The sequence below is a fragment of the Hypomesus nipponensis genome, chromosome 19, assembly GCF_054491055.1.
Source record: "Hypomesus nipponensis isolate SF chromosome 19, ASM5449105v1, whole genome shotgun sequence".
In the NCBI taxonomy this organism is placed as follows: domain Eukaryota; kingdom Metazoa; phylum Chordata; class Actinopteri; order Osmeriformes; family Osmeridae; genus Hypomesus; species Hypomesus nipponensis.
In genome coordinates this window covers 7,143,190-7,168,671 of record NC_140379.1, presented here as the reverse complement: position 1 = coordinate 7,168,671, position 25,482 = coordinate 7,143,190, and the positions used below count along the sequence as shown (strand labels likewise).

The window sequence follows — 25,482 nt, the reverse complement described above, 5'->3', positions numbered from 1 at the left end:
ATTCTTCATGCAAAATATTGTATTTTAATTTATCAATTAAATAGTATTCCCTACCTATCTTTATAATACAATACCATCCACACTTCCAATGCGTCTGTTTGACTGGCTGGCTTTTGTGCCGGGTTTAATTGTTTTTATATTCGGAGATTCTGTAAGAATCCCGGCTGGCTTTCATGTGCCGCCTTGGTCCAATAAAACACAGAGACTGCCTGCTGGTCGTTTAATCTTGGGCGAGGTGTCAATCATGTCCCTTCAGTGGTTGAAGTGCGGGTTTTGGTAACCGCCTCCTGTACGCTTAGAAGAGAGACGAGGGGGAAAGCTTGCTCCGATCAAAGGCAGTGTGCCTCTTTAGCTGTATGATGTACTGAGCGCGCAAGCTGCTTTCTTACGGACGCTCGTATCTGGATATAGCTGATTTCTGGATTATAAATCAATCTGATGTTTTACATTCTCAACTCAATGCAGAGACATGGGTAAACTTCATTCTAAGCATGGTAAGATTCGGCATTTTCCTGTGATATGTACTATGGTCGACGTAATGAATGCTCACTTGCAGGGATACTTTCGAGTAATTCAACTCATTCTTTTCTCCTTTTTTCTCACAAATTATCTCAAAAGCTGCTATTTGTAAACCGAGGGAAAGTCCAGAAGGTGAGTAGACTAATATTGGGCTACATACAGTCTTTTCCAATGTTTTATTTTACTGAAAGATCTATTTTCAATCTGCCTTGCTTTGTCAGGTATAGGTACGCCTAGAGTTTAGCGGGTAAACATTGGAAATAGTTACAGAGATACTTGAAAACATGATGTGAAGGAAGGTACAATGAATGTGAACATAGTTATAATGCGTCTGTTATTTTCGGTTTCAGGCGACAGTTTTGTAGTCAATGCCTGTTTGGCGAGGAAAGGGATCGACGACTGGCTCGTGAAACAGAAATACTATTGCTCGGGCTCGCGGCTGGAGCAACAGGACTGTCATCATAAGAATAGCTGCGGATTGTCTACAAGGGTAAGCAATGAATTTGACTATGACTACATGTAACGTATTGGATATTGTGTTAAGCTCTTTATTGTTGTAGTTGTTACATTGTATATGAAGCCGTCTAGACACAATGATGACTAGGGCTATCAAACATCAACTTTTTCAAGCGAGGTTTAGCGAATGGTTTGTAGCCTAAGTTAGGCAACTTTGCCCAACTTAAGCTTCAAGATAATTAGTACACTGAAATGTATTAACTTTTTCGGCTACCTCCATTAAGTAACCAGCAGTAACCAGTTGTGGGAAACCAGGCTATATGTTTTGGCATTTAAATCTTTAAGTCACCCACTTATACTATAACATCACGCAACCTCATCGGCCAGTCCGACAGGGGTCTTCAGAGGCGTTCTCATAGAATGTGCCTCCGTTTTATTTGCTTTGGCAGTTTGGAACAAAAAACCGTTGTTGGTGTGAGGAAAATGTACACACTTCAGTGTTTTAATTATGATATCAAATTAAATTAGAGAATTTTCGGATGCTTATTTAATTAGACCAAAAATAGAGATATGCAGGGATGCAATGGGTCGACGGTAATTGGGGTACGTTCATAAGTCAAATAAATAAGTGCTTCACCTACCAGAAGTGGCTAAATTATGTATTGCTGTCCAGTTGCTATAACATTTGTTGCCTGTATTGAAGAGAATTGAGGTGTTTAATGGTTATCAATATTCAAAGGCAGTGTTAAGATTGTAATTGACAATCATACAGAAATTTGTATAGAAAACACCAACCTGAACACACAATCACAACCATTATGAAAAGTAAAACAAATTTGGTTAGAAAAAAAAAAAAAAAGAACAAAACATGCATTTAATACCTCAAACTTCACTTGTCCTCAACCCTTTCATGAACAGAAGCCCCTTTTACGGATTTAAGTTTTTACAAACAATAGAAGTCCTGACAATTTACCATCTCATTATGGTTTGGTAAATGTCCCATTGGACTGTAGTGGAAACAAATGAGTCAGACTATGAACAGATGCTTGGTTCTTCAGTAGGTAATAGATCACACCAAAGTTGAAAGCATTGCAGGCTGACAGACTGGTGACAGGGTTGCATTGTAAGGCTGGAGCGAGGTGGTGGAGGTCATGTCTGTTTCGTATTTGGCATGCTGGTAAACACACACAGTTTTGTTGTTGTCGAGAGCAAGAAGAAATCCTTTGGAATTGCTTCAGACGAACCATAAGCCTCTTTGGTTAGGGATGCTTCTCAAAGACAGAATTTTTGAGGATTGAGTGCTCATCAAAAATCCACCAGGACTCTCCACTTCCCCCACCCACTCCTTCAGCAGGGGGTCTCAGACACCCAGTCCTGCAAGTGGCCATCATGCTAAACAAAATTCCATGCTGCTTGTGTTAGATGTGTGAAGGTTTTCTTTTATTTGTTTGCTTTTTTACTATCTTAAAACGTCTTACATTTTCTGAGCATATATCCTCTGAAAGGGATACTCGCCTTCAGTACATCTCTTCATGCGATGTTATGCAGCTTAACTGACATGCTGGCATCTTTAAAAGAGAACCACCATGCACAGACAGCACATGCCAGACCAGTTCAATAGGGATGCCATGTGCTTGGAATCCAGGAAGACACAGGGTAAGCCAGCCGTGAACTCCTTCAGGAAGTAACAACCATAATAGAGCATGCTGGCGAAATCTCTTGATCAAAGTCTTGTCTAAAGTCCTAGTTTTCTTTCTCCCTTTCTGTAAGGTATTTTTAATAACAAACACAGCCAGTCAGGTCACAACCGTGTGAGGCTGGGAGCTTTTAAGCTTTTAACTTTTATGACTGGCCCAGTTTGAGATGACGTGCCCGTGATCGAGTGTGACACTGAGTGTCATGAGGGGTCAGGCCCAGGTCTCCATGTTGCACGCACATGGTGACAAAGTCACTATGGTTGACGTGTGCGCAGGCTTGTATATGCATCTTCGTATTGTAATTGGACTGTCTATGACATCATAAGAGAAGCGTTCTAACGCAGCCCCCTGGGTGGAGTATGTACCGGGAGCTCTCTTTGCCTCAGCCCAGTGAAGGGCATTGTGGGAAACATCTGAAAGGGTGGGATTGTTTGGTAGAGCATGTTTTCATTTCCCAGATGGTGTGAAGTGAGATTTGGCGAGCTTGAAAAAGGAACCCTGCTGAAAAAGTTGGATGGTTTGAACAATTTGGACTCTGTGGAGTTCAGTTTTATAAATAATTGAATTCCTTGTGCCTAATGGCTTTTACAGCTCTGAGGAAAAATGAATAAAATAGGACAAAGGTGTGCCTTACATCAATATTTACTAGAATGTTTTCCTGACGTTGTTTGCTTTTGTTTTCCTTTGTCTTGGAAAATGGCACAAAAAAACATGAATATTTTATTTAAAAGTTTGGCTGATCTGACAAATCAATTGAGTGTTGCCTTTATAAGATTTAGATTGTTTTAAATATATATTGAGTCTATTTGATTTTGAGGTAACTGTATCAGTATTAAGTTACCTGTAAACACACTTTGGTGTCACAGACAAGCTGAAGTTGTTGTCCTCAATTAATAGGGTTAAATAGCCCAACCCTTGTGGACAGAGAGGACTATAGTATAACACCTCTTAGGTGATAATGCAAGTCAACCCTCTTGGCTTTAAAATGTGTCCATGTTGTATAGGATACCTGGTGAGATAGCTATTTATAGCCCTTGTTCTTCTATCCTCCCAGCTGAATTGGGGTCCAGGAGAATGTGGGTCAGATGGTGGCAGCAGTGGGGAGTCCAGCCTTGGAATTCTTTTGATCTGAATCTCCCAAACCACATTTCTTAAAGTGCAATTTCTGCCATGCTAAATGCCCCTTTTTTTATAGAACACATGTTTGTTTAGTTGAGCTGATTACATTAGCAAGCTTGTTTTCATTAGAGGCTATATTGAATTGAGCTAAGTGGTAAGTCGTGGGTGGGAAGAGATGTGAGACTCCAGGGCTCTGGGAAGTTTTTATTTTTTCAGTACGCTTATTAGTTAAACTAACAAAATGCCATTTTGATCACATTTAATCAAAATTTATCTCCACTTCTATTAAGTTGCTGGACTGTAAGAACAGGTGGCTATGAAGATTTGTCATTTAAGGGGCCACAGCATGGGAGTCTGGACACATTTACTTTTTAGACTTGGAATTCACCCCACCCTCAAAGTGTGAGACTTTATTGTATCCCTTGTACAACGTTGGAGCTCATAGACATTAAGAAGGAGTACCGACTACCACAACCAATACTACAACTTGCCAGTTAATATCTCTTTAGCATGGTTTTGCAAAGCCTTAAGGCCTCTCTAACCGAGTTTGCTGAAGGCTTAGTGTTCGTAGGAGTTGGAATGGGGATTCAGCGTTGTGAGTTGGACCCCTTTAGCTTATGGTCCAGGGAATTTGCAACGTGTTGAAAGCAACTTGAAAGATTTCATTTGATGATTTGTTAAAGCATTTTCCCTCTCCTTTGCCAAGTCCTCCTCTCCTACTCCCCAAAGCCCCCTCCCCCTATCCCACTTCTCTTCTTCTCTCCCTAGCTTCCCTCTTTTCCTCCAAGGCTCCATCTGTTTCTTGCGTTTACCCTGTGGCCTTGTTGGTTGTTGCTGATGAAATAAGGTTGCATCTGAAGTGGGTGTTGCAGGGAGGTGGATGCAATGACACTGAGGGCCCCTCCTCTGGTGAGAGGCCCTGGCCTCTCTGTAGTAAAAAGAGGCCCCCCAATGAAGCCAAAACTCTGTTGGAGTCTCTCAAGACACTGCTTTCAAAAATTCCAAAATACCGTTTATGACATTTAAGAACTCTGACTAAAATCAGTGATCACTACAAAATCATTAAATGTAAAAATTACTGTGCAGCCTCTGCCCTTGACCCCTGTGTTTCTCACTAGGTGCCTGGCAATTGTTTATTGGACTTGCAGAAGTCTGAATATTTTTCGAAGTAGGCCCTGATGCTCTTTTTGCAAATGTATGTGTACTTACTTTTTTGTATATGCAAGCCTTCAAGTCTTCTAAAAGACACGGCAGGTTTCTTTCCCCCCTTTACTTTTGCACTTCTCCTGTTGTGTTCTCCTTTCTTGTCTTCACAATGCGCAAAGCCCTTGTCTAGAAGCTGAAAGCACCTTTCAAATGCAGACTCTTCTTTTTCTCTCCCTCTTTCTGTCCTCTCCCCATGTCTGTGCTTTTCCCACCAGCTGTCCCCAGAGTTGTGTCGTATGCCCCCTCTCCCTCCAGGATCTACCCCTGTCCACTTCCATTGGACCGCAGGCCTGTTGTTGATCTTTGAAGAGACTAAAAGAAGCTGGGAGTTGCGGTCTAAGAAAATAAAGGGTTTGCCTTGGGGGAGAACAGGGACAGCACCTGGCTTTTGTGATTTTCCCATGAGCAGAAGGGAGAAAGGACGCGGGTGGCATTAATGTCACCTCTGATATTGTGACACATGGATTACTTAGCTGGCGGAACTTGTCCAAAGTGACAATGTGAAGCGGATATCCCTTATTTGCTCTTTTGAATGATGGTGCCTGGACAGGTTCCTGTGAGGGAAATCTGAGAATGTTTTGAGTAAGGCAAAGGTATCAATACTGATATCTGATCAGGTTGCCCCCAGTAGATTCTTTTTCTTACCCCTATTATGTATATTTTCTGAAGGTGGAGTTTATTTTCAGTCAGCGCTGTGCCTTCTATTGAATGTCACTTCATTGTTCATGTCATGAATTTCATGGCTGTAATTTTTGTGATGCGTGACACTTTATGTTTACAGACAGTTAAAAATAGGGATTTGCTATGTGAGATATGGGGGCGTGCAGGGGGGTGGAGTGGCGCCTATGTGTATGTGCGTGTGTGTGGGGTTGGCTGTCCGGATGCACTCCGGAGATCAAAGGCGTCCCTGGGAATGTGCTCAGAATCCTCCTGGGATTAGCAGCTGAGATTCAGCCTTTGTTTTCCCAAATATCTGCTAACTGTGGAGCAATGGATAGGCCAGGATCATTTCAAAGTGTTTCTCTGTTCTCACCTCTTTTATGAAGCTTTCTGTGCATTGTTTATTCGCTGGGTATGCTGGAGACAGACTTCTCTGTAACATTGACTGGAAATGCTAATGATAAATTAGATTGTAACGTCCAAAGGCTATTTTGCATTTAGTCATTTAGCAGACGGTCATATCCAGAGTGACTTACAGTAAGTACAGGGACATTCCCCGAGGCAAGTACGGTAAAGTGCCTTGCCCAAGGACACAACGTAATTTTGCACGGCCGGGAATTGAACCAACAACCTTCTGATAATAGCCCGACTCCCTAACCGCTCAGCCATCTTACTCCGTTGTGTCTGTCGTATTTTCCTCTCTTTCTAGCTCTTTGTCTGGCGGTTGTGGGTTAAACCCTTAAACAGTTTTTAGTTGAAAAGCATGTGCATAATCAAAATGGTGTCTATAGAAGGTCTAATTAGCAGATTATCCATCTATAGAGTTAATCAAGCTGATGTCATCACACCGAGTTGCTCTCTTTTGTCTTTCCGTTTGAAGTGTGTAGTCGAGAGAAATTCTGTGTTTTTTTTAAAGGGAAAAGGCCTTTGCCACACAATGGAGATAACAATGTGTCTTGAAAAGCATGCAGGATCTCTACAGAGTGAATCTAGGGAAGCAGTTGGGAAAGTATTGAAGTGATGGAGCATGGAAGACTGTTGAACTATAAAGGCAGAAATCTCTGTCCGTCTCTGTGTGTTTGTGTTTCTGTTGCTGGATTATTTGTTACAAATCTGCCAATGTGTTTCTCAGGACCCAATGACGTGCAATGAAACGTGGAACGTTGTTTGGCTGAGTGATTTGCGAAGAATATAAAGACATAAACACGTTTGCCGCCATGTTGATATGCACTAAGACATGGAACCATGGCTCTCGCAAAACGCCAAAGGGGCGCTGCACTAGCATACACCACCAACTGGGATAATACTGGATTGCCCCGCCAATGGGCATTGCAATGTTTAATAGACGGTTTATGATATGGGCATTGCAATGTTTAATAGACGGTTTATGATACCAGATGTAAATTGATGTGCTTGTGATTTATCCAGCTATATTTTATAAGTCCTTGATTTGAAGTCTGTTCAAATATAATATCAGTGGGTGATACTGGGTGACAAAGGAAAAGAGATTTAGAGTAAGAGAGCGAGTAATTGGTTAACAGAGTGGGAGAGATTGGAGGGGAGTGATGGAGAGGTATACATTTAGAGAGGAAAGATGGTGGAGGATTCGGCTGTTGTGGTGTCATTGGGTACCACTGAGCCTCCCATGTGAGCTCTGTGCCGGCTTTAATCACCCACTTAAAAGGCTGTGCTGAAGTGGGCGTTTAAGCGTTTAAACCCTGAATAATTCTCTCTTGTTTGTTTATCAGTTCCCCTGCGGGTTTCGCTCTGGCCTGTACTAGCAAGCATTGAATAATTTGACTGAGCAGTCCAAGTCGCGGGACTCTTACAAATAGGACAAGATCAACATCTGCATGAAACTACTATCTACTCAAATACACACATGTGCGCACACACACTCCGACTGTACTTAGCATTGCTAACCATCGCACATAAGTACCCATTTGGCGTGCTCACATTTTTTTTGTATTTGTTTTCGTAGCTGATCAGACAGAGGGAGGGAGACACCAGTGATGGGCTACACAGCTTGCCACAGCTCTGCTGGAGCGTTTATCCCCCTAAAGCCTGAGAGAGCTATGGTGACCAGGTCCTGGCGGCCACCTGAGTGAGAGAGAATGGAGGAAGTGAGTTTATCTAAACAGAGCCGGGAGAGCATTGTGCCTCCCTCTCTGACGGTGGGCCGGGACTCTTCCTGTGGCGCCAGGGCAGGAGGTGGCCTGGATTGTCTGTTAGAGGGATGTTTTCAGTGAAGAAAAAGCCAAACACGGGAGCGACCCAACTGAAAGGAAGACTTTGCTCCCCTGGTGTGTTTATGCTCCACAGGTGCTACAGCCCTGGAGAGGACCTCACCTCATAGACTGTCAATGGGGCAGGGCAGCCCCTGCACTCCCCAAAGGGCCGTTTTGCCTCGGCTGTTAACCCTTGGCCCATCACTCACATTGAACAGAGCAGACTCAACAGGAAGAGTATTTAACCAGAGCTGGAGTGGAACTGAACTCTGAATAGAACTGAGAAGTGGCAGAGGGCGCCCCAACACTCAGTGGGACTGTCCTTTCTGCTGGAGTGCACATGGCTCGTTTAGCTATGACCTTGGATTATTATGGCTTGTACAGTGTTGTTTTAGGTGGTTAATCTGTGTGTGTGTGTTGAACAGCTCCAGGCAGTCTCCAAGGGCATTGCCAGGGCATTGTCAGGGAGGTGAGCAGTGTCTGAGGGTAAGGCACCATCCTGGGGTCTGAGCTTCAGGCTACAGGCCTCTCGTCCAGGCAGAGACAGGCATACACCGCTGTTCCTCTTCTCCCCGAGTCATTTCTTCTCCTATAGACATTTCCTATGAAGGAATATACAACAAACACCACAAATCCACCCCAGCAGTATCCAATGTATCGTTCACATGCTAAAGTGTACTGTATGCTGCTATTCTGCCTTGGCGTTCTGCTACTGCAGTGGAACCTCACGGATTTAGCAATGAAAGACAGGGGGTAGCCTGCAGGTAGTGGAAGTGGAACAAACTGACTGTGCTGATTTCTATTTGATGCTTCAAAGACCAAAGATCCGGCTGTATGCCGTTGGTGCAATGCTCTCGCTTGCGATTACAAAGCCTCTGTTCGTTCTCCAAGATCTTTGGAAGTAACCAAAGTAAAACATTCAATGGCGAAGTTTCTGGAACTTTTTGAGAATTATTTTGCTACTACTTGCCTACTTCCTGGGTTGTTATTAAAGGGCTGCTATTAGCAATATCTGGTGTCTCATGACAGTTGGTATTTGTTGTGAGTGTGGAAGTACCAATGTGAAGAGCATTCTTCAGTAAAGATTTTGTTGGTGACTATTAAGCCCCTTATTCTTCTCAAATGTTCTGCTACGAATAGAAACTTGGTTCCAGTAAGCTTACAGTAGGGGAAGTGTCTATTCCCAAGTTAAAAGTGTGTAATTAAAGAGGCAACTGTACTGAAAATTGAAAGGTCAGACATATTTCATGTTTAGACGCAGTGGTATATGGTTTGAAGGATGTCTGCTCTGAGAAAGTATACAGGTTTCTTGCGGGTGGCGACCTCAATCCCTTTAGCCTGAACTCGATAACACATACAGTTGTGTCATGTTTCAACAAGATCTAGATAAGGCAAGTCAATTGTCCAAAAATTAATTGTGAAAGGGGTTATCTGGTAGACAAGTAACATGGGTGGTTATGCCACGCAGGTGTAGGGGTAATTCCATGACAGAGTGCAAAGGTGTGTTTTGGCTCATCTTGCCAGAGCTCCGTGGTGAAAGGCTGAAGTGGTTGTCACTTTCCACCAGATCTCTGCTAAACCCCTGCCCCCACCCACGCTTCATAGTGCTTTAAACTGGTGTCTGAACCCACACAGACCCTTGAATGACTCCCTCTTGAGATACTCATAACTAATTACCCAGAACTCCCAGACACACTGTGTCACGCCCTCAGGAAGCTATTCAACACACACACAGACACACACACACACACACACACACACACACACACACACACACACACACACACACACACAGACACACACACCACCCATACAGTCAGTCTTAAAACGAGTGTCAGTCTTGGTACAGTTAGCCTAGAATGTTCCAAGGTTCTATGGCTCTATAATTTCCTGTGTGGCGGGGGGAGGGATCTGATTGCAGCCCTAACCCCAGGGGCCCTCTGAGATGAGACGTGTCACTGTGCCTCCTCGGCTCCCTTCTTCCATTCTTTGGAAATGAGCTTCACTCTGTATTCAAAGGGCCATAACGTTGTGATTTGTTGCTCTTGGCTGACTGGACCACCTGTAAATCAAGGCCAAGTGACAGGCCGTCTCCATTCCTCTCCGATCCCCAGCTCCCCATCGGGACTTGCGGCTCCAGCGGCAGGGTTCATCGGCTGGTGGAGAATGTGTAAGAGGAGTCCACCTAGAGTTCATATCCCCTGTTAACCTCATATCTGCCAGGAAAAACACATGAGAGTAGACTGGGATCTTAAAGACCCTTGATCTAGATCCATCCCTCACTCCTTCTCCCAGTCCTCTATGAGAGACACATTTGATAAACAGGCCTGATAAAGCTTAATAGCTTTGGTTGCATGTTTTTCAAAGCTATACAGATGCCTACACTTAGAGAGGCAGGCAGGTTCCACAGCCCCAGGGGTTAAAGGAGCTGTAAAAATCTTATCTTCGCAGGTGTAAAAGTTTTGTAAATGGGTCATTAAAGTGTTGGCTAACTCCACACATGAAGCACAAAGAGGGAGTGGGGAAGGGAGATTAGCTCAAATCAGCATGTTTCTGAAGTACAGAGATGAGAGCTGTAAATCTCTGCTAATATTCCACTGAGCCTTTAGGAGGCCGCCTTTGATGTGGGTGAGGTAATGTGACCAGTGATGTTTGCAATGTTAATCTGAGGTGCAAAATGACTGAAGGCCATGCACAGTAAGTCCATAAAATTGAGCCAGCCAATGGTATGTCCTTTTGGGGGGGGGGCAGAGGGGGGATGCGGGAGGTGTTCGGGGTGCTCATATCAAGAGATGAGAACCGAATGCACGTTAGTGAAAACACTTACAACAGGAGTGCATGAGGTCAATGTGTCCGGCAACTTCATGTAGTTTGCACAGACGCCTTAAAATCAGTAAACATAGGCCTGCAGATCAAACCGTGAGGTTTGGCTTCTACGTACAGCACACAATACCACACGAGACCACACCTCGTCCAACACAGGGCTTTGTGGCCAAAGCTGTGTGTGTGTTGGTGGAGCGGCTGGCTGACCTGTCCAGTGAACTAGAGATAAGAGCCTAAGCCCCCTGGCATGCGTGGGCCCCACCAGCCCAGGGCCTTTGGTGCTGCTGACCAGGCACACTCTAATCACAGGGCAGCTTCCTCCCTCCAGCCCTGCCGCTGATGGATCCCCTGCCCCTGGCTATAATTTCCTTCCTGCTGGCAAAGGAAGAAAAGTGGTTGTGTTGAAATTGAGTGGTGTCACACAGGGGGGCCGCAGAGTCTGCAGACGTCCACAGGCTGCAGCTCGAGGTGCCGTCTGTGTCTCCTTTGTGGCAGACCTCAAATGATGCTCAGTCTGAAGCGCCGTTCGAAACGGGCAACATCTCAAATGTTAGGGATTTTGTTTTTGTCCCGTCGAACCAGGTCTTTGTTTTCTCTAAAATGGTTTAACCTATCTGTCCAGGCTCGCTTTTGAAGGTAAAATGACTTCAGGTCAAAGTCTGATCAACACACTTTGAGGTATTGAGCAACAGCCTGTTGATAATCGAGTTGACTGTGTGCATTAGGTGGTGTAAATGACCACAGGTGTTGTATATTTTCTTGCCATGAAAAATTGTCTTTCAATTGCTTTTATGGGTCTCTGCATAATAATGATCTATAATTTGGGAGCGAACCCAATTATTTTTTGTTTTGGAGCCAAAAAATCCTGTAGCATCAGATGGTTCAGCTGATAGATCCCTTTGTGAAGTAAAATCTCTGATTGAGAGACAAACCATACATGATTGAAAACTTTTACATAATAGTTCAGATGCATCCTAATTTGGAAATGTGCATACTAGTAGTCTCCGTCTCTTTTACTTTCTCTCTCTCTTTTTCTCTGTCTCTCAGTTTCGGTAAATGTGCAGGCAGCCTCGCTCCATATGATTATCCGAGAGATCTTAATTTCATGTGTGCAAACCGATCCCCTTTGAAGCCAAAGCTCAGACACAGTGCTCTGTTCACCAGCTCACATCAACACCCCCCTATCTTGGCTCCATCTCAAGGCGTCGTGTTCTGCCGCTACGTGCGGATTTGAGGGCCGGGAGTCCTGTGTAATGTTTGTTGCGAGGAACAGTTCACAGTGCGTGTGGAGTCTGGAGCCAGGGTCGGGCGTCTGTCTGTGGACAGTGTATGTTTCCCCACTGTTTCTTGCCACTGCTCCAGTGACTGATTCTCCACTATGTTCAGGCATTAGGTCTGGACCAGGCTCGGACTCCATCCTCTGAAACAGCCGGGCAGCAGCCGGGCAGCAGCCAGAGTATCTCAGTTTAGGGGTTTTGTATGTGTGGGGGAGTTGCACATCTGCACTCCGAAACTGCACTAATAATCTTGATGCTAATTTATTTTGCTGTCCTAAATACCAAAATACAAATGCCAAACTTTTTTTTTTTTTTTAAGACTTGGTTTTCAAAGTTCGCACATCATGGTCTCAATCCACAACAAACCTTTTCTTGAATTTTATTTTTATGAACACCATCATAAAATGTGCTTTGCTGCCAGATGTGAGGCAAAAATATATGTTTAAAATAGTTTCATATAAATGTTTCTGTGAATGACTTGTCTGGTCATGTGATAACTTCATCTTGACCCTAAAAGTCTGTCAGGATTGAGTGAAGTTTTTACCTAGGAATGACCTTGTCTCCCATCAACAGGTAACTTTCTGTTAGACTCTCTAGTGATCCCATATGTGAAGCCAAAAAGAGCAGACAGGGAACCAGAGAGGCATCGCTACCATTCCCTCATCCTCTCCACGTCTCTGACTGACTCCTTCGGTCTCGCCTGCTTTCGCTAAACGGCCTTTCATCTGTCGCTCCCTGCCTTGGCTGTTTTGCTGTAAATGTCAGACCTGAAGGTGTTTTCCAGTGCAGGAGGCAAGGCGAGACAGGCCTAATGAGATTTTTCCTGGGTTTTGATGGAGTGCCAGCAACAGTGGTGAGACTCCAGAGGCCTGCTTCCACGGAGCCCTGGCGCACGATCAGGCGAAGCTGTCGTCGGCCGTGTAAATTGTCAGCCTGTGTGGCGTGGCGTGGAGGCAGACGGTGTAGACCGAGAGCCTTGTGGTTCTTTCCGCAACCGCACGCTCCCTCTCTCGCACACGTAAACACCCGCTCTCTTATAGTTGCTCTTGCTTGGAGTGTGCAACGCACTAGCCGTTGGTCTCTACCTGCACACACATGATTCTCCTTGTCTCAAGGAAAGATTTTGACTGCTTGTCACCAGTGCTTGCTTGTTTGAGACTCTTCACTATACAGTATGTGGCTCTAACATCTTAATGTGCCAAATAGAAGAACACATGCTCGCACACTTGGCTTAGTCTTGGCCTACTCTTCAGTGAGCACAATGCCAGGATAAGACTGATGGGGGGGCCCCTGGCAACCCGATGACCTTACTTGCCAAACTTCAGTCAGCCTATAGTGAGCTCTGTGCCCCATGCAGTTAATGGCTTCTGGAACTTAACGTCTCACCCTCAATCACTCTGTATATCCAGTCTATCCCAATACTAGTTCTTAAAATATTATGGTTTGTAAACATGCAAATCTGGTTTTTCCTTTTTGGAAATACATATTTATGTGCGTGTTGTTGACGTTGGTTTGCCATGTAGATTCAACGGCCAAATCAAACAACGCCAGAGACTGTCCATCCCCATAGCTGGGATGTTGTAATGCTGCACACTGTGTTCTTATGTATGTTATAGGAATAAATCACTTTCTGTGAAGGGCTTCTAACAACTTTAAAACACACTGGAGCCTTGCAATCCTCCTCCTCCAGGCACAGAAGAAGCTCAAAAGGGTCTGGCTGCTGTTGAAAGTGAAATGCTTTATACTTTGGTTTCCACAGAACATTAAACATCATGTCTGGAAAATTGTTTTTGGTGGTCCCAAGTGTTGGAGGAGAGCTCTTGTTTATGTGTTCATGATGCTGTTAGGCCCTAAGACCAGCCAAGACTTTCTGCAGGCCTGGGAAAGTGACACCTCTTTGTAGCTCCACATTAAAACGTCATAAACACTTCATAACATGTGTTGTTAAACACATTTTTCCATAGACACGGTTCAGTAACAGCATTATACACACACTATGCAGGTATTTATCATTCAAACATCTTTGTCAAATGCAACCACAACAGCAATGAGTTGTGTGTGTGTGTTTATGTCGAGTTTTACTCACTAAGCTTACTGGAGTTTTACTCTGAGAAGGTGCTGTGTTCATTAAGTCATACTCAAGATGATCAAAGGGGTGCAGCTCTTAGCCTTGCCCTTCTCTGTGTTTGCCTTAAACTCCACTCCCACGGTAACCCTTGACCCCAGGATTGCATAGGTCTTCTTGCAAGCCAGTGATTGGCTAATTCTCTGACAGGGCAGGTCAAGATTGATGACTCTTTAAAGGTCTACTGATTAGCATGCATTTAGCGCCCTAACATAACCATTCAACACAAACAAGAATTCAAACTCAAGGTTACACCCGATGAAGAAACTTTGAACCGTCTGGAATGCTGGCTGCATTGGCTGTGACCATTCACTCTGGGGTCATGCATTACTTTGGCCCACTGCGTTTGGGCTACAATACCAAAATGAACATTGAATCTCCTTACAGAGGGGGAGGTCAGTATCTCAGTGGCTGTCCAAGTCGCTAATCTTCTCTCCTTTCAACTGCTGCCTGGATCCTTATGAGTTCTCCCTGGAGAAAAGAGCATTCCCAGAGGGCTGGCCTGCATGTTTGAAGGGCTGCAGACCCGGGACCTCCATTGAATTGTGAAGGGAGGGTCCTAAACCTCGGTGGGTGTCACCGGAGTCAGAAGTGAGGTTCAGGGGATTAAGCTTTTTTTTCAGCGCTGAATGGACCTCTGCTGCCTGGTGAGGACCTGAGCCTCACCAAATGGGTTATTCCAGCCATTAAAGCTTCCAACCGGGGAGCCACAGGTCCAGGAGCTGGACAAAGAGACTAGTCTCATTGTTCCTTTGGGACAAGATTCAGAGTTCAGCGAATGTTGGACATTTGGCTGCCAGGAATAGAGGAGACATGGGGACTTTTTCACAATTACTTTGTGTCAAATTGACCAGTTCCTTGAACTCACATTTTCTGAAGTATTTAAATAAAAGAAAGTGCCCCAGAAAATACAGTGCTCAATTGTTTCAGCTGAAGTAATGAGGAGAAAGAGAGAGTGAGAGAGAGAGAGAACAGAATATTAAAGATCAGGGGGTTTGAATGAATGTACTGATTCTGAATGATATTTTTTTCAAAATTTACCAAAAATGCAGAGCCCATCTCAGACAGTAACCTCAACATACTAATAATACAGCTGCCATCCATCACCACAGACAACATCCAATTAGCACATTCCTTTTCCCCCCTGTTCTCATGTTCTTGGCTAACCCCTCCACAATTTTGGTCATTCATCAAAAACGAAAATGTGCTCAATACCGTGTGAATGAGTGTGTGTGTGTGTGTGCGTGCATGATTGGAGGATGGTTTGTTACTGTAACTAAAGCCCAGAGTGTTCATTGTTAGATATCAGAACACATGGTCTAGTGTGAGACTGCAGGAATGTTGATTGAGGGGTGATTTTTAGCTGCGACAACCAGCTCTATGGCTTGCTCTGTCAGTTGGTTGGTCTGTCCACAAAAATAGTTTGCATCTATAGCCAGGAGTATTAGAGGCTGTTTGGCTCTCTCCACTGACCCAGGGAACTCGACCTGACCTTCAGAAATGGTCCTGACGCCACATTGAGGTTTTGGGTGCAGTCAACACTCTTTATTCTTTGCTCTCTCTTTTTTTCTCTCTCTGTCTTTCACACACACACACACACACACACACACACACTCAAATACACCCTTTACAGTTGCCTACAGCTTCAGCTTTCCCATATCTGTCTGTTAAAAGATGTTCTGAAAAGCACTGCCGATTTGTGTTTTCCTCTTCGGCGTCTCTGTAGAGTTGGACTGACCTGTTGGAGTCGACCTTCCAAAGCAGAATACACACGTCAAGGCTCTCCCATTTCGCTATCAGCAGAGTGCTGGCTGGCGCTCAAAGAAACAAGCTGAGCCCTAAGCAGCAACACAAAACCTCTTCATGTAACCCACTCCCAGCACCCACACCCCACACCCTCTCCCCTCTTAAACAATATCTGACTTCTATCTCCCGGTCCATGTAACTTCTAAGCCTGACCATATTAGTCTGGTTCAGGCAAGGTTTAAATAGCAAGTTGCTAAGGTTTCTGCTTAGAGGGAGCTGTCAGAGGTTTAAGTGAGTCAGACAGAACCAGTCAGTATGTGTAAGTGTGTGTATACTCCTCCAGTGGGGGCCACCCACTGAGGTGCACAGCTCTACCAAGGCTGACTGGGTGAGGATCACACTGGGTGAGGATCACACTGGCTGACCTTCTAGATCTGTATGGATTAGACACAGATCCCTCCAACACGTCCTCGCTCTGGGAACCCCTACCCCTCAAACTCCAGTAATGCTCCACGCTGACTAGCATAAGTAGCTATGGCCTTCATTGACATGGGTGGCTGCTGTAGCATTGCAGGAATTGACCCATAATCCTCCAAATGTGGTGTGCCGTAATATCGCCTCGGCGTGTTAAGGAGTGTTGGTGTGCATATGCACATTTGTGGGGTATGGGATGTGTCCAGTGCGACTTTTCTGTTGCATTAGTTCACTTGAGAGATACTCATATTGTGTGTGCGAATGCATGTTTGCTTTCCTGGGTGTGTGTATCTGTGTGTATATGTGAGTGAGTAATGGTTATTGGTGCAGATGACTGCAATACCAGAGAGGACACCTGAGCCAGACTTTTCCATGGTTGAACCCCGGAGCTCGCATGTCACACAGCCCTCTGGTATGCACTCACACACACGGCTGCCAGGACAGGGGGCTCTGGTGAACGAAAAATAACAAGCCTTGGAACGTATCGCTACCCTCGGTGACGAAAGACCCGTCGCAGAAATAACCCCCACAACACCCCTTCTTTTTCCCAGAATTCCCTGACAGGAAGAGAGTGGTGATTGAGACGGCTCTTTTCACTCGTCTCAGGCCTGCTTGGCAGCCTCACACACACGCCGTGTTTAGATCTTCCTGTTACCGCCTGCGCCTATTTTCCGGTTCTATTTAGCCTCAGTTTGTCACTGGTTGCCAGATACTCTACACATACTTCTGACCGTCGTCATTTCAATGCAACTCAGCCGCAATGTATCATACAGCTCTTAGATGAATTACCGGTGTCCATTAAGAGCTGTTTGTTTTTTGCAATGTGAAATGATCCTCCTGCCTGTCTGTAGATTGTCAACACTGACTGACTTTTCTTTCTCCCTCTGTCTATCCTTCACTCCAGGTCCCTTTGGATGAAGCATGTGCAGAAGGGATCAGTGATGAACATTACCGTTTAGAAGGTATGCCCACCTCCTCCCCTCGTCCCATACTAAGCCCCACAAATGCTGATGAGGTGCATAAAACCCTCCGGTCCTCCTCCTCCCTTTACTCTTCTCCTCCTCTCTTTCTCTCATCCACCCGTCCCCCCGCAAGCATCGCAAACCCCCTGCGTGTCCTCAACCCCCTCCTGTGTGGCATGATCCCGGCTAAAGAGTTCTGTCTCTGATAGGAGACAAGGACACTAGGCACTAGGTTCTATGGCTAGGTTCTGAGTGGGAGGGCACTTACGAGTGAGAAGAGCGTGGAGGGCCACACATGTCAGGCGGCTTGGCACCGGAGTCTGAGTCTTGTCCAAGTCTGGCTGTCCTGAACAGCGTTTTTGGTTATTCCTCGGAGTAACGGTGGAAGTGGATGAAAAAGAAGCGTTTATTAATCACACCAATCGTGTTCCACGCAAACTCGCGTGCCGGAGTGTCCACAGCCTCTGCATTCTACCCGTCCTGCTGTCCTTATGGGGCAGCCAGGAGCAGTGGGTCAGCGGCAGGTCAGCATGCTCACCCATGTCCTGAACATTAAACAGGGCCCCCGTCCGGGAATCAAACATGGGACTTCCTTGCTGTGAGACTTTTTGTGAACTGGTGTGCTTGTGTCCTTTCTGCAGTCCCACTATGACTAGTAGACTTTGGTGATACAAGCTATTCTTTGGAGTCGTTCACACAGTACAGCAGTGCATCTTAATAATTGTATACAGTCCAATTTAACACAAGACTGTACTTAATAACGGAGTGTTTTAGAGGGTTTTCTGTGTGAGTACTTGACTCAAACCCTGGTGTAGACTCCACCCACTACAAGCTCTGCCACACATCTGACAAAGTGGGATCTTAAAGTGAGAAGAGAGTGAGAGAGAAAGGAGTGAAGATGATAGGAGAGTAGATATAAAAGCATTCTCTCCTCGGGGCTTCAGTAAGCACTTGCAAAGAAAGTTTGTAAGGATGAAAAAAAAAAAATCTTGCTGGCAAAATTGCAAAGGGAAGAGCAAAAGGCCTCAAAGATGAAAGCGTTTGTAGGATGTCTCACCCTGCCCACTATGCAGTGAGGTGTGAAAGGGTGAAGGGGAGTGAGTTAGAGTGTGTTTGTCCACAGACTGAAACCCTATCAGCGCAGGTAACGCTTACATTGAGATGTTTGAACACTTGCCATTGTATCCTGTCTCCCAGAGTAAACACATGGGCCAATCGACATGAAAGATTTGGGCTTAGAATCGGTCATTTGTAATTCAGTGGCCTTGCTAAAAAGTGTGTCTTAGCAGAAAGTGTGTCAGTGCTCCTGTTCTTGCTGTGGTAGCAGTGTTTGTGTAGAGCTGCATGTCATTGGCACATAAATGCGAGCACGTATGTGAATGTATGTAAAGAAGGTGCCATTGGAAAACAGGCCTAGCATAGAGGGTAGAAAGTGGTGGGGGCCAGCCCTTCCTGAAAACCCATCTCTGCCCTTTCAGATTGAATCTTCAGCCAGTACCCCCCCCCCCCTTACAAAGGCAAGGCTTAAGTCAGCCATTGAGGGGTCATGGTCAGTGTTTGTCTGCGTGTGTGTGGGGGGGGGGGGGGGGGCAGATTACAGTATCTCCCCCAGGCCATTCATTAGCCTCCAGATAAGCATCTCCACTATATTGGACTTCCTACTGAACAGAACCCCCCCCTACCTAACATGCACAATGTTCTCTTTGAGCACCTCAGATGATCAAAAGATAGGACCCGACATTACCCCCCCCCCCCCCCCCCCCTTCTCCCTCTCTCACAAAAAAAGTTGGTCAAATCTCCCTGGAAGGAGGCCCTTCATTCTGCCGGTGCCTGTCTGCCCAGGGATGGGACGGGTCGTCTTTGATCTCCCTGGATCAGGAGGAGTAGAAGGGGGGGGGCTGTTGTGTCTGCTTCTTTTGGCGAGCACAACAAACACTGTTTCAGATTTTGACTTGGCTTAATTAATTAGTGATTCTGTTTTACAGGCGGTCTGATCCTCGTCCAAAAGGTTTGAGAATGGAACTTCAAAGTGTGCGAAGCGGGGGAGGGGATGGGGGGGGGGGGGGTAAGGGAGGCGGGGGGGGGGGGAGGGGGAGGGGGGGTGAACGAGGAGAGAGAGAGAGACACACACACACTCCGCACTATGGGTGTATGTCACCCGCGGGACACACAGGCGTCAGTGGAAAGTCCTCACGTGCAGCCAGTCCAGACTGAGGGTCCCTCTTCGTAACATCTCTATCAAGCCCATTTGGCGAGCAGGGAGCACGCAAGCGAAACAGATCGGCTAAGCTCCTGAACGGGGGAAAAAAACGAGCAGATGGAGGCTCTGGGTGTATCGGACGCCTTTGCCGGCACAGTGTTGCTCTCGTCCCCTTGTCTTTCAATCTCACCTCATGTGTAAAGCGCTGCAGAGGTGCACAGGCCCACTACCTAGTCTCCAGGCTCGCACTTTGACGGTTTTAGTTGTTGTTGATGGTGGGTAGAGGAGCACTAGAAAATAAAGGGTCAGATGAAGTCTCTCTCTGGACCCGGGTCTACAGTGTGATGTACAGTCTGGAGACCCACAGTAATACAGGGAGAACATTATGCCTGTCACATCTAGACTGATGAGCCCAGCTGCAATGAAGCCAGCAAACACAGGGGGGGGTTGCTCCCATGGGCCCTTTGATGTTCGCATGCCGTTTCCAGTGCAGCCCTTTATTTTCAAACACGACCCAATATCATGTCCTGTCTCTTGGCTGTGTGTGAAGCCATTCATCCTCCTCACTGTGTGGACACCCTATGTGTCTGGCCCTGGGGCTAGCACCTTCTCAAAGAACCCTCTCTCTCTCGCCATCCCTTTAGGTTATGAAGGAAGCCCCTAGTCTTTGTTTCTGAACCCCCAACCCTGTGTTTAATGTGTGTATGTGTGTGCGTGTCCCCGCAGTGGCTCTGCCCCCAGAGAAGTCGGTCGGGTGCTGTGAGGAGAAGAGACAGGGCAAGGAGAGCAAGGCGCCCGCAGGCACACAGAAGCAGCTCCAGTTTGAAGTGAGTGTTAACATCGACCGGGCCATTTAGGACTGCCCCCGGAGGAAGGAAACTAGGCCAACCACATCGTGCGTCACATTCACTGATGGGGAGACAAACACACACACTCACACGTAAACACACACTGACACGCGCATTCACATGCACAGAAATACGCGCACGCACTTGCATCTACGGGACGTGAATTGATGAAATTGTTTTTTCTCCAGGAGCTGGAGTGTGCAGTGTCGGTAGAGGAGGACAACAGGCAGGAGTGGACTTTTACCCTGTATGACTTTGACAACAATGGCAAGGTCACCAGAGAGGTAAGAGCTGCTGGTGCCAACTATGCTAACTCTTGTTGCATTAACCAACTTTTTAACCCGTCTCCTTTGCTTCTGCTTGTTTCTATCCAAGCATGCCAACACACACACACACACACCTACACATTCAAATCACCTACACACAGACTCCCACACACACCCACCCACCACCGTCTCTAGATGGCAGCTAGACGTTTTTGAAAGAAAACACAGACAGATTAAGTCCCATTAATCCATTTCCTCCATGCAGCGAGGAAGCGAAATGAAAAGACTTCTTTGCTTTTCCTCCATGTCCAAGATACCTTGTGGCTGGCCCTCTCATTTGTGGAGATCTGAGGGCGCCCTCGAAAAGGCCTGCATTTTTCTTGAAACTGTGTGAAGAGACTAAAGCTGTCCTCCGTATGGTTGGATCTCCAGTTTCTCTGGCATCGCCGAGGCCCCGCAGCACATGAGGCGTCAGCGCGCTCCAAAAAAAGGGGAAAAAACTGCTTTCTTCTGCAGCTCCCTTGAAATGAAACTAAAAATGACACATGTTTGTGTTTGAAACGGTATCTGGAACCGGTCCCTGAGGAATTCATAATAGTTCTTTATGCTGCTAGTCAGAGAGAGAGGCAATTTTGAATTCAGACAGTTTGGACTTAATTTCTGGGTGAGAGAGCTGGAGTTAATAGTCGAACAGAGCAGCCTAATTCCAGAGCCATTTTAAGAGCCCCCATTCCTCACCAGTAGCAGTCGAGGGAGCACTTGTAGCAGGACTGTAATTACCTTCAGAGGGAAATCGCTAACAAGACTTGAAATATGTATAATTAAGCATAATACAATTTTAATCTTTGGATGGTAATGTTGTGCTTTTCCTAAGCTGGCTTTCATGTCTTCAGTGAGAGCAGATTTCAGATGTCTGCTGTCTGTACGAGTGTTCCTTGGCCCCTGTGTCCTTCTCTCGTGGGGTTATAACTCTCTCTCCCTCTCTTTCTCTTCCAGTACCGACTTCTCTCTCTCTCTCTCTCCCGCTCTCGCTCTTCTTCTCTCATTCACCCCTTATCATGCCCCAGAGCTACACAGACAAACCCCCGATTAGCGTGTGAATTCATACCGAGACAGAGAATAAAAAGGTCTGAAGTCAAAGAGAAAGTGAGCGAGATAAATTAAGAGAGCATTGCGTCGCGGGCGTGTAGTAAGTCGTACATCAGGTTTGACATCTCGGGTGCGTTTCTCCTCCTACCTACTAGACAGTTCTTTTCATGCATTTATCCCTTTCCTTTCCCCCTGCCTGATCACTTTACAGAAAGAGATGAACTAAAACAACTGACATCCTTGGTGTTCTTCCCTCCACTGCCGGTTTGCCTGTGTGAGCTACGCCTAAGAGATACCTCCTAGGAGTGCGGTGTCACTTCAGAGCTTAAACCTTGTGCTTTCTTTTCCCTCCTGTTCTCTCTCTCTCTGTCTCTCTCTGTCTCTCTTTCTCTCCAGGACATCACCAGCTTGCTCCACACCATCTACGAGGTTGTGGACTCCTCCGTCAACCATTCCCCCAGCAGCAGTAAGACTCTGCGGGTGAAGCTCTCCGTGGCCCCAGACTCCAGCCAGCGGTGGAGGAGCTGCACTCAGGGCGTCACAGGTACAGGCAGGGGTGACAGGCCTGGATCACAGGGCGTGTAGAAGAGAGGGGGAGCCTGGGAGGAGGACTGGGGGAGGGGGGTTGTGTGGGTTCCCCTGTGTTGCCTGCTGTCAGCTCATCCAGAGACATGTTTGTTGTCGCGCAGAAAAGGCACCTGCTTTAGGCCTGTCAGTCCCCCTCTTCTCTCTCTCTTTCTGCCTCTGTCTCTCCATCGCTCCATCTCCCCAGCACAATGGGGTTCATTTTTAATGATGGGCGGAGTGACAGAGCCAAGAGAGCCCCCCCTGTGCCTTCAAATACTCAGAGAGAAACCTTAAGAGATGCGCAAAGACTTTTGATAACCACCGCCATTTTCTTTTTCCCCCCTCTCCCTCCAAGCTGTCGGGAAAATATAGCTACATTCAACTTAACTTTTCTAACTGTCGACTCAGTAAACAAGAATTGTGGGGAATAAATGTTCAAAAAACGTATTCCTGTTTGTTTATGTCCTGTTGTTGTGGCTATTTATAACCGTCAAGTGATTCAAAAGAAGCTGGTTTAGAAAATCGGGCAGGCTTTCTTCATGATAATTTCAAACTGCATCAGATCTTCCACCATTAATAAACTTTTGGCTTTGGGTGTGTTTTTTTTCCTGTGTCTTATATGAGTCCTGGAGTAGAACATAGAATAAATGAAGCATTGTTGTTTTTTCCCCCCTTTTTATAGATCTTCAAAGTAAAAGGCTGTGAACAAAGGTTTCTTTCTTCTGAGGCCTGTGTGACTGTAGTAGTCAGTGCTGTGTGTGGCTGCTCTGTATCGCTCTCTTTGATAATGGCCTGCTCTCTCACTCTCTCCACCTCTCTCTCTCTCCCTCTATCTGTCACACAGACATGCCTCACCCCAGACACAAAACTGACAAGTGCATCGAAGACCCAAAAAGTGCAGACAAGAAGTCCCGGGCCCTCCTCAGGTGACTGACTTAGCTTCTTCCCTCTCTGCCTTGAAACGGACTGTTTATAACGGTGAAACATCAAATTAAACAGCAAAATAGACCAACAGTATCATACAGTGTAAGGTGAACCCAGTAAAAAATCCTTGTGTCTTGGAGAGATCGTGTGCTTTAGTGCCACCTGTGTCTGATGAGAAATGTCTCCGTTGTCGTGCCAGGCGCCACCACGGCGACCCCCACACCCAGCAGGGATGCCAGAGGGACTGTGTAGACGAGAACCTGGAGCGGAGGAACCACTACCTGGACCTGGCAGGCATTGAGAACTACACCTCCCGCTTCGGTACTGGTGAGTCAGCTGAGGTCAGCTGGAGTCAAGGCTATGATGGAGAGAGTGAGGGAGGGAGGGAGGGAGGGAGGGAGGGAGGGAGGGAGGGAGGGAGGGAGGGAGGGAGGGAGGGAGGGAGGGAGGGAGGGAGGGAGGGAGGGAGGGAGGGAGGGAGGGAGGGAGGGAGGGAGGGAGGGAGGGAGGGAGGGAGAATGAGACAGACAGGGAGAAATGGAGAGGGAGAGAGAGATAGGGAAAGAGAGAGGGGCAGCAGCGCCACACGGTCGGCCCTTTGAAGTCTCTTCCAGATATAGCTGCCTCCCTCCCTTATTACTACAGCACCTGCTTGATGCCATTAGGTGTATGATCTGCAGCAGGTCTGGCCAGCAGTAACATCTGGACCCAGCCAGGCACAATACAGTATGTATTCAGGGCTAAGCCCCATCAAGAGCCCGCGCTGGGGTGAATTGAATTATGTTTAATAAGCGGCCGCCTTGATCTAAATGTCAGTGTTGACATGATGCTTATTTTGCATGGCCACTGTAACGAGTGTAAAAAGCTATCTGTCACATTGTGTCCTGTGAAGAGTGATCCCTAACCTGAAAGTGCTAACAGAATGACTCAGCGTTTCAAATGAAGATTTATTTAGGAGGGCTGTTCACACAGCATGGGTTGAATAGCTGGTGTGTGTCCCTCTCCTCCACAGCCCCTGCAGCCGCAGAGCCAGTGAAAGCAGAGCCCCAGACTCGGCAATCCAACCAAACCAGGTCCCGCTCCCACGAACCCGAGAACGGCCACGCCTACTCCCATCACCGACGCTCGCAGACTGTCACGGAGGGTGCCGGCCCTGTGGACAACCTGTTTCCCGCCAAGCCCCGTGCGGGCCAGGACCCAGGAAAACACGCCCTTCGCTCCCCCAAGACCCACGGCCGCACTCCCCCTGCGCAGGCCACTGGCCGGGTGATGAGGAGCCGGGGGGTGCCCCCTCCCCCAGCGCTGCCTAGCCAGACCCCCCCTCACCAGTCCACGGCACCCTACCGCAGACACAAGCAGAAGGCCAAGGACGGGACCACGCTGGGCTATCGACCCCTGGGCACCCTGGGGGCGTCTGTCGGGCCGGTGGTGGAGAAGGAGCAGGTCAGGGACCTGCCCAGCGTCGTGCTCTACGAGGGGGGACTGGCCCAGGTGGTGCAGCGCCATGAGCATCACCACCACCACGAACACCACCACCACTACCACCACTTCTACCAATCCTGAACCCCGCCACCCCAGCCAGCCGGCCGGCCTTCCCTCTCGCCCCCTGCTGCTCCACCCCTGGCAGACAGACACAACAGGAAGGCCCCTCCTGAAGCACACAACACAGCCAGGACTGTGACAGTGGGGCCCTGGGCCCTGGGCCATGAGAGCTGGCACTGTCGAAGGAGACACAGGGAGACGAAAGAAACACGCAAAGATAGATAGACACAGAGCGTGAGTTGAGATTGAGGGGAGCGAGGAGGACATGGGGGAGGAGAAAGACATGGGGGAGGAGGAGGACATGGGGGAGGAGGAGGACATGGGGGAGGAGGAGGGTGCTGTAGCCCCACTGCCGCCACCGTGGGAAGAGGGGTCATCCTGAGGTTGACCAGACATACAGACGCCATGTTGGGCAGGAGGACAGTGCCAGGGTTGAGCAGAGGAGCCTGGGATGAACAGTATTAACAGAACACTCCTCTGGTGGCTCTGCTTCCAGCCCTCTAGACTGATGGAGCTCACAGTGCCAAACCAGAACATTCTCCTTCCACACCACTGGCTCAAATGACTGCTTCGAAGAGGAAGGGGTCAGAAAGACTGTGATGTATAGAAGTAAATTAATGAAGGAAAACAAGTTGAAGGGATAACAGTACCTGGAGTGTGTGAGAGTGGAAGTGAGATGTGTGTGTGTGTGCACATACGAAATATGTATGTGGGTGCGAGTGTACGATTGTGTGTTCAATGACAGATACCCTGT

General features: G+C 47.0%; 1 protein-coding gene across 1 annotated transcript; it reads left to right on the top strand.

The window, feature by feature from the left end:
• The first annotated feature begins 357 nt into the window (after positions 1-357).
• Positions 358-24,977, top strand: nkd1 (NKD inhibitor of WNT signaling pathway 1). The gene is made up of 10 exons (XM_084682579.1): positions 358-494; positions 619-651; positions 870-1,009; positions 17,235-17,292; positions 20,219-20,319; positions 20,529-20,624; positions 22,092-22,239; positions 23,107-23,188; positions 23,386-23,513; positions 24,199-24,977. Exons 1-10 carry the CDS (start codon positions 470-472, stop codon positions 24,747-24,749), a joined length of 1,362 nt encoding a protein of 453 aa, XP_084538705.1. The 5' UTR covers positions 358-469; the 3' UTR covers positions 24,750-24,977.
• Positions 24,978-25,482: the final 505 nt, after the last annotated feature.